This window comes from Bactrocera latifrons, unplaced genomic scaffold (assembly GCF_001853355.1).
Source record: "Bactrocera latifrons isolate USDA-ARS-PBARC rearing strain unplaced genomic scaffold, ASM185335v1 scaffold_254, whole genome shotgun sequence".
NCBI lineage: Eukaryota > Metazoa > Arthropoda > Insecta > Diptera > Tephritidae > Bactrocera > Bactrocera latifrons.
The window spans coordinates 40,186-50,324 of record NW_017536119.1 but is presented as its reverse complement, the minus strand read 5'-3'; the positions used below and the strand labels follow the sequence as shown (position 1 = coordinate 50,324).

Below are 10,139 nucleotides of genomic sequence, written 5' to 3'. Positions count from 1 at the left end.
TTTGATACTTCGTTAAAGATAATAAAAAAATTAAAAAGGAAAATTCTGTCGATCATTTTGGAGTCCCTTCCCTTGACAACCTTGACAATCAAATMTCTGTTACTTGAAAGAAACCGGAACTATGTCAAGCTTATCACCTTAGCCGTATTTAGAACAACTAACATTATGACTTTTTGCTTCCACTTGGCTTTCATGGACAAATATTTCATAAGTGAATGTAACTTTGTGTTTTTCCAAAAAATAATGTTAGCTTCGAAGTGAAATACTTTGTAAAAAAAAAGGCATGATTTAATGGTTTGTTTTAGATGGCAACTTTACTCTAAGTGGTCTGATAGGAGAGGTTGACTAATGAGCTTCTTGGGTAAAAAAAAGAGCGTGGGCGGAATTTCAAATCGATAACTCAAAAACCGAGGGATTAGTTCGCGTACAATAGGAAGACAGACGGACATGGCTTAATTGGCTCAGCTCTCATGCTGATCACTCGTATTTATTTTTATCGAGTCCCAACGTTACCTTTGGGATGTTACAAACATACTTAGTATACTCTATTCAGGGTATAAAATCCTGTTTCGAAAGGCTACATGAAACTTTTACATTGCTCTGATCCCTTCGGAAGATTTCTGGTTTCAATAAGACGAGGTTACGTGACACACAGCACGCRCAAAAACCGATTTATTGTGAGAAAGTTAGATATTATCGTATATTAAGTAATTGTGACATTGAATGGCCTCCAAGAAATTGTGATTTAACACCATTAGACAACTTCTTGTGGGGTACTTTGAAGTTATTGGTCTTTAACAATAAACCAGACTTTCTTCACGCTTAAGAAATTGATATTGAACGAGCTATTCATGAATTTAATTGTATCGGTTGTGCTTCACCTAAAAAAAAAATAATTCAATTTCCGTAACAATTTGTGTGTTTTTTTAAAGAATTCATATCACTTATAAAACCCTTTATATGTATACAATATGTATCCAAGTGTTAAGTGGAATGAAGAAGCAATCAAAGTTTCGGAAATTCACAAGCACTGAGAGAAACTAAGTTAGTAGTTTAAATGACAGTCGAATATATGGGCGCATAAATTGTGTAAAACGAAAATAAAAGTAAACAATGGAAAGGAAATAATTAAATACATACTTACATACAGGTAAACTATATGTACATAATATTTTTTTTTTTGTATTAAAATGTGGTTAAGCACCAAACACTTCACTTTCAGGTAATTTACATTTTTATATATTAGTTGGGGCCCAATAGCAGTGAACACGAGCAGCAAAGAGTGAAACTTCAAATTGACGTGAGAGCTGCAAATTGTACTTTAGTATGTTGCAAGTGCACCTGGTTTTTGTTACTGTTGAAACGACACAATTGGAATATTAAATAATAACGAAAGCAAGTTTGTGGGTTAAAAAAGAAAAACAACAACTTTTTTTTTTAATGAGGGGAGATCTTTTAACAACGATATAAGGAGGAAATATATAACGCGGTGAAAAATATATTTTTGAGTTCAAAAATAATATTATGGAMTCTCTACTATGGTTGCCTATCACAAAAACCCTTTATTAAAATTTAAATGCACAATAATGGTATTTTCGATTTTTGGTCCCAGAGGCTGGTCTGGTGTAAAGTTGGTTGAATAAATTTAATCTGTACACAAAATTTCCTCAAATTTCGTAAATTCGTTGCATTCGAAAATATTTGAAGAATATTTTACGTCGCTACAACAACACAACACCATTTAAGTTTTTATAGCGCAAATTAGTTCTGAAATTGGGCCAACCAACGCATTATTGTGTCTGGCGTCAAATCTCTTTCTACACTTTTCATTTTTATCTGTGSTATATGTCTCTTTTGAGTGACCTCATATACGATTAGACGACCAATATATTGGCATAATTAGGAGATATCTAAATGTATAAAGAATAAATGAATTACGATATGTTTCTTTTTTTTTATTGAAGACACCTTAATTTATTGAGAAAAGTTACAGCTACTATTTAATGGGCTTTACTCAGCAACTTTTATAATTCTAAATCAGCATCTCATTAAGCGCTGAGATTAAAAACAAAAAGCGCTTGAACGTGCTCAAACCCAYATCAATGTGACGAATCAACGGAGAAGGACACTATGAGCGCAACGTCAACACAACATCAACAAATAAAAATGCACCTATATCAGTTTTGTAAAAATGATTAATATTTACACATGTAAAAAATKATTTAATTACGGTGTGTATGATATTAAAAACATGTTCGATTACGTTTACTACTTTTGAAGTATTCTTAAATAAAAAAAAAACAAGATGCACTTCTAATATAAATATGAGTTTGGAAATAATCCAATAAGTGATTCACTACTATCTGGCCACCCAGGTCAAGCAAATACGTCACAACCATCGACGCACAACACTTTACTAGTAACAACAAATTGTTGCACAAATTAAAGCTTGGAATATGAAAAATGGAGCAACAGCATCAACTACAAGGACCAATATACCAAGCTCTATTCAGCTCAGTCGTCACAAAATACAAAACTGCAGCACATACACGTCCTAACTGCTACACTATACATACATATATAGTATACAATGTTCAGTCACTCCCTTGCCCTTGTTTCAACAATCCCACCCTTGATWCCGCTTTTAACCCGCACCATGGAATATAGTAGAAATTTTGCAAGCAAACTGGGTCAAAGCAACGTGTGCATGGTAGACGCAATTGCAGCCGCAGCGCGTCAGTCGGTTGCCCCAGTGATTCAAGGACGAATTAAGTTAAGGACGTTCATACCTAACTATTGTGTTTACTTGAATGAACTCACGCCAATGCTTACTCGTGTGAATGTGTATTTATGTTTGCATTTGTATGCTGCAACAGCACCAGCGTTAAAGATCCGACATATGTACAAATGCATATATTAACAACTTAACATCTGCCCCATACATTGTTAAACCCACTCACAGACCCACAGAWTAATTCTTTTAATTTAAGGGGATGAAAACTCACCTGCTGCAAAGTGCAAAGGAGTCGATTTGCGTCCAGCAGTGTCCCGCGCGTTCACCGTTTGTGTGGTAATTAGTTTCTTTACCTTTGCGATATCTCCAGTTTTACATGCTTCGAAGAGATCTCTTAACGGATCGTTGGCCATAGCCGCATCGAGGTTTGCATTAAGTATTGCGCGACTGCGACTCGACATTTCGAAACGTCAACAGCTTAAAGGTGCTTCTGAATTGTTATAATTAAAACTGCTTTTCTATTTTTTGCTTGTGCTGGTCGCTGCAATCACAAGATAAGCAGCGACAGCCACTATGCTGAACCAGTTCCCGTTTTTATCTGATTATTTTTCGTTAGTTGTTTCAGACTTTATATTTTCACCATAGAARTTAAGACTTCAGTTTTCTGTCCTTGCACCAACAAAAATTTTCAACCGCTATGTTTACGAATATACACCTTTCCTTTTAGCCTAAAAATCCAGACAAACACAATCCGTCACTCAACTCTTTGATTTTCTTTTGTCGATCAAATCTTTTCATGCATACTTTCCCCAAACCACACTGCAAAAACACTTTTCCTTTGCACTTTCGATGTTAATTTGACACTTGCTCGTTTCTCAAGTAAAATCAAACATTTTATAAGTGGTTCACAATAAAATCAATAAATTTTTAATGTTTCCAAATTTAAGGAAATGTTAAAAAAATTAATTAACAGCACAGCAATTTGTCAAYCGTACATTGCTGACTTGAAAAAAACCACTGCAGAAATATGAAATGGTGCACACAAGAAAATGAAAATTGGGAAATTTAATGAGTTGCCAGCTGTCTATAATTTGATTACTTCTCCAGTATTCTGTAGGAAAAAATATTAACATAGATGAAGTTATAATGAAATAATTTTCAAACATATGTGAATATTATTTGAAAAATAAATTGAGATATTTTATTTATTTTTAGGAGAATATTAATATCGAAAAAAAGTTAAAAATAAAGCGCGGTAACAATATTACACGAAAGAACAACAAAAGAATATGGGACAAAAATACATACACAGAGTTGCAACAAATAGTTTTAACATAATTGCTATAAAATTATTTAGTGAAGTGATTTAACCAAATATTTCAGTTTATGGACTAACTGGAATGGAACTAACTACTACAATATATTTATTATAAGCAGTTCAGTAGCACTGATTGCTTTTAGTGCGACGGAAAAAAGAGTATTAACCAATAGGTATAAATTGCCAACTGGTAGGCAGCCCAGGCTCATTTTTGGAGGTAAACAAAGTAATGCATTGAAATGCATGATAAATGTCAAACACTAAGAAATCAACCGAGAAGGGCAAAATGGCGTTTTTTGTTGGTGAGGAATTTTTGAAGAAACAAGTTTTTGATGAAAAAGTTAGTAGAAATTTATTTTCGTTGTTAAATTAAATAATATAAAACATAGTTTGAGAAATAAAGTGAATCAAAAGTATTCAACGAAAATGTGATATTGTAATTCGAGAAGACAACTTAAATCTGCAGTAATTTGGTGGTACACATATTGAACGCCCTCAATATCATTTCTCATACTCCCCTTGAATAAACMTCCAACAACAATAATGTTACTATGATGCACAAGTAGAACTTGTCAAATGCAGTTTTTGCAGCACATATAATGAAAATAACAACAACTGAACAAGTGACGAGGCATAAATTCGTGGCGAGAAAGGGAAACATGCTATTGGAATTGTGAAAAGTGAAAATCGATTATATATTAGTTTTGCATAAATCAATACTTTTCTGTAATCTAATCTCTAATCAAAAATTATTATGATAAATATATTTATTTGTATAACGTATGCAACAACAAAATTTTATAATGATCGCTGCAACATATGCCCATTATTGCCGTAAATATGTTGTTGCAAGGCATACTTTGAAAGAGTTAGAACATTGAAAGCCATATTAAAAACGACCAATGCATTTCGCTTCACTGGAGCGTAAAGTTGTAAACGAATAATTTTTGTGTTGTCTGCAGCACAGCTATTAACGCTAGTGCATACTGCATACCATTTGACTTGTAACGAGCACGCGATCAACGCATCTATAAACGCCACTCCCATAGGTGTACAAATGAGATTTAAAAATTCTGTGGAGGGCTTTTAATAAATTGGCGCATTAAAAGTCTTTGCACCCGACCATGGAACTGAAAGTTTGGGTGGAGGGTATTCAACGGATCGTGTGTGGAGTTACCGTGAACACAACGTGTCAGGTGTGTAAATGSACTTATTAACATCCATTCAAACATTTTATACTCATTAATTTTGGCTTGCAAATAATAACCAATAAATCGTTAATTAAATGTAACACATTTTTAAATGTTTCCATTACTTATTTTCCTTTCTCTGTATGCTAGGATGTGGTATTTGCGCTGGCGCATGCCACTGGGAAAGTAGGCCGCTTTACACTCATTGAACGTTGGCGCAACAATGAGCGCTTGCTGGCGCCAAACGAAAATCCGCTTAAATTATTACTGGAATGGGGCGAATACGCCAATGATGTGCAATTTATACTGCAACGTTCAGAAAATAAACAACAACAACAACAKCCAACAACGCTACGTGTAGACAATTCTGTAGCCAATAACAACAGTAACACTAATAATGCAGCTGTGATGTTGAGAAAGCCTTTAGGCTTAAGCAATAACAATAACAATAGCAATAGTCATAGTAATATTAACAACAACAACAATACTACGAATAGTATTTACAATCCACACCAAGTGAAGTCATCAAATTTGAACAATCTGGATACAAATTTAAATATATCACCACACCTTGATAAACCGCGTGAATTGAAGAAAAAGGGGTTTGGGTATGTAACATAAAAAATGCATAAATATGGAAGTTTTTAATAAATTGTTTTCTTACAGGCACGATGCAAAACATATTGAAAATATTGGTATTGTCAAAGGTATACCACAACGTCACAATAACATTAGTGACAATAACGACAACAATAGTAATATTAATTTACATAAACAACAACGAAATGCGCTTGTATCAAACTCTTCACCCACTAAYACAATTTCGTCACACCTCGCGCCCATCTCACGTTCACCCACTACATTGACTGACAATAGTAACTCGTCAGCCTCACCTCAGCTAATCCCTCGTCACGAAAAATCTCATTCAAATCCCACTGAAATGCCCCGAAACCATGCTCATGCATTTACCGATGGTGCTGGATTTTTTCATGACTCACAGCAGAGAAACAATGACGGCAACAACAATAACAACAGCAATAATATATATCAACAAATCGGTGCTCAGAACAGCAAGTCAATCAACGAAATTAATTTGGCTGTTGTGCGTGAGTCGCTCGATCGCCGCATTTCCACAAACAGTCCGGACGTGCTGTATGCCACACCGCATAGCAACAACTTCAATAACAACAATAATAGTAATAGTTGTAGCAGTAGTAGCAGTGAAAATCTCCTTGACATCTACAATGGCAATGTGAATCGCAGCGGTGGTGTTGGCGGTGATATGSCACCAGATTTGTTGTACAAAAATGCGCCAACAATCTCGGCAAATGGTGCACTAGTGCCACCACCTTACCGCGATCCGCCACCACCACGCAATAGCCCGTTACAATTGCAGCAGCAACAGCAACAACAATTCCAAACACAACAATTTGTAGCGAGTGGCATGAACACTGCAGCTGTGAACAATTTTACACACGATTACAACAATGCAAGCGATTATGATGTGGACATTCAGCGCTTAGCTGGAAATGGCAACGGTAGTAGTGGAGGTGGTGGTGGTAGTAGCGGCAGTTTGGGTAGTATTGAGGAGAGCGAGAGCATTTTCCAGGCGACACAGTATAATGATTTGTTGCAGCTGATCAAATTTCAACGCGAAAAAATATCTGCGCAACAACTGGAATTGAGTAAAGTAAGTAAATTTTGGTACACTGCATTGCTGATATAATTTCGAACATATTTTATTTATGTATTATGACAGTATGATGCCGAAATAGTTTATTTGGAAAATAAAGAGCGTGATCAAGCGCAGGAGCTTGAAGCGATTTCGCGTGAAATCACCAAAGCCGATCAGATATTTCGTCAGGGCAGTGAGCAAGTGAGTATGGTGTACTTAAATGATTTAACAACGGGGTTGCAAATTTTTTTTATAAAACATTAGATTTCTCAAGTTTTAGTTCCAATTTTCGGGATTAAAATTTTGATTTAAAATTTTGTGATAAAAAAAAATTTTCTTAAAACTTAAATTATAATTTTTGGAATGAAAAATTTAAATTTTAAAACAGTTTTGTCTTTTTTTTTTTTAATCTGGTTTTTGGATTTATTTCTTTCTTTGTTTTTTAATTTGCAATTCGGTTAAAATTTTTTATTCAATGAAAAAGTATCGATTTATTGAGCTTTGTTAATCACATATGTATTTAGTTACAAACACTACAGTATGTGGAGGAAGAGAATGAGCTGGTGAAGCAGCAGGAGAAAACATTAAAATCCGAGATTGCTTTATTGCGTTCAAAATTGGCTAATTGCGAAACTGAATTGCTACAGTGCAAAAATAAGATACGTCTATTGATGAACGATATCGAGGTGGAGCAACGCAGCAATGCCACCAAACAGAAAGCAAATAGGTAGTTACTAGACACTTGAGCTACAAAATTGCTATATTTGTTATTATTTCACTGTACTTTTAGGCAAAATGTTGAGCGCGATTTTCTCATGGAGATGGAGCGCATACAAAGCGAAATCGATCAGGCTATACACAACACAGATACGTCTAATAAAACAGCGGAGAATTTGAAAAAAGAAATACTATTAATTGAAAATGCGATCACAGAAAAGAAACGACAAGTGCGTTTAGTTAATGCTTACATATAAAATATGGAAGTAAATGTTGTTTCTTGCTTATATTTTAGGTAGAGCAATTGGTGAATGAGATGAAGGAAGTGAATYTGCAAAGTCTTACCGTTACAACATCTGATGAGATTAAACATTTTTTGGAAGGTAATTTTTTTTATTCTGTTATTAAATTATTCTGTTATTCCTGTAATCTTGATAATCTTAATTAAAAATAATTTTCAAATTTTTAATCCCAAACATCGGCTTAAAAAGTTAAAAATAAATCTTCAATGATACAAAAAACAAAAAAAAATTGTATCACAAAACCCAGAAAAATCAAAATTTAGTTTTTAAATTTTTAACTGAAATTAAAAATTGATAARAAATAAATCCAAAAATCGGAATTAGAAATTGAAAACTTCCTTTTCAATCCCGAAATTGTAATTAAAAATATTTAATCTAAATTTTAACACAAAATTTTTCATTAAAAATTCGCAACCCTCTTTCTATTCCATTTTATTCTGTTATTCCTACCTAATATATTATTTCTCTTCATTTCAAGGTTCCAATAAACCCGGTAGCAGTCGTCGTATAATCGGCTCACCAAGACAATTGGAAAATGCAGTGCCGACCAGCAAGAATCCGCATGGTGTTTGGGTATAATTTTTGCACAGAATATTAATATGAAAGAAGACAGTTACTAATCTGCTTGGAATATGCTCTTAAAAAGCGTTTTACATATCGTATTCAAACCAGATTGATACATTTAAATAGTGTATTATGCAAAAATGCAAACGTTTATTATTATATCAATCTCTTGAAACTACTAATATCAGAAATTTACACGAATTGTTGATCGCTTGCATAAACTATAAATACATATAAAACATTTATTAGTACTAATGGTCACAAAATAATATAAACCGATATTTCTGTAGAACACACAAGCACGAAATTGACTGCAACGAACAAATATACAAAATTMCACATATCCAGCAAAGAACATAAACACAAACATATTTACACATAACTAATTAGTTGAAATTAAAATATAATATATTCATATATATGTATATACATATGTGTATATGTGTACTTAAGCTTACAAAGTAGCAATATTTTGTTATAAGATAAATTTTGATGTGCAACAAATGCTCACACTCAAAGATCTCTACTGAAACTTAAAATGTTACAAAACTCTTATAAGTGATTTATTATTGAAAACCGAAAACCGAAATTGACACGTTAAACCCCATACAGGCATGCATATACGCCAGGAAGTATGTGTAGAAGATACGCATTAAAATGCATTTTTAAAGTATATAGTTAATATATGCTATATATCAAATGCAATACAAATGCATTAGTGTGTCCGTGCGTCATTTCTGCCCAAAAAAATTTAAGGTCTTTATTTTAAATTTGAACCGTGCCCGAAAAGTATACTATACAATGGGATTTCTTGACATTTTGGAAAAAAGTATACAATTATATTATTGAAAAAAATCTACAACTTTGAAAAAAATTATATTCTAATTTTTTGTTGTGCGTGGTTAAAGTCATACATCGAATGTACTGAGCATTTATACAAGTGATTTATACATTTTGTGTTGCTCATACGACATGGTGTACCTTCATATGGTATGCCCTATGAGGCATAACTTTTACTGCGTTTAAGTTTTGAAGAAGTGTTGTTATGAAAAAAGAACGGAAAATAATCACCTTTTTAAGTTGTTTAAATGTATTGCAAAATTTAAAAAAAAAAAAAAAAAATCACGTAAAATGGTTTATAAAAGTAAAATCATTTAGTCAGGATTTATATTGAAAATAAAGCGCTTGCTTACTTTGTGTAATATTTTTTAGGACAAGAATGAAGACTTCAGGCGGCGTTTGGAAAAGAAAAATAAACTAATTCGGGGTAAATAACGGACACACGCTATTATACATTCCAATTTTACTACATTTTATATAAATKAGCGATATTTTTGCGCTGCCGTGCGCCCTTAGAAAGTCAAGCAACATTTTCTTGTATAATTTTAATATTTGTTTTTGTAGTTTTTAAACATGTAATTGCAATTCTTAAGGCATATTAGTTAAATAAATACACTGCAGAGTGCAAATTTACCACCAACAGAAAAAAAAAAATAAAATAAAAAAAAGTATTCCAGAAAATTTATGCAAACTCATAATTTAATGGAAAAATTGTTAGTAAAAAATTATAGGCTTAAGTTTACATAATTTATGAACTCATATTCATCATATTGTGCTACTGCCTTTTTGTAAAGCTGCT

General features: G+C 33.0%; 2 protein-coding genes across 2 annotated transcripts in view; one reads left to right on the top strand and one right to left on the bottom strand.

The window, feature by feature from the left end:
- LOC108969505 (tankyrase) overlaps positions 1–3,710 on the bottom strand; it is an 18,794-nt gene extending 15,084 nt beyond the window's left edge. The window contains 1 exon segment of the mRNA XM_018934257.1: positions 3,006–3,710. Within this exon segment, the coding sequence (XP_018789802.1) occupies positions 3,006–3,195 (190 nt within the window). The 5' untranslated portion in view covers positions 3,196–3,710.
- A 620-nt stretch (positions 3,711–4,330) lies between these two features.
- Positions 4,331–10,008, top strand: LOC108969510 (uncharacterized protein DDB_G0283357). The gene is made up of 8 exons (XM_018934264.1): positions 4,331–5,248; positions 5,393–5,850; positions 5,909–6,932; positions 7,002–7,118; positions 7,442–7,644; positions 7,708–7,864; positions 7,930–8,017; positions 8,415–10,008. Exons 1-8 carry the CDS (start codon positions 5,177–5,179, stop codon positions 8,513–8,515), a joined length of 2,220 nt encoding a protein of 739 aa, XP_018789809.1. The 5' UTR covers positions 4,331–5,176; the 3' UTR covers positions 8,516–10,008.
- The last annotated feature ends 131 nt before the right edge of the window (positions 10,009–10,139 follow it).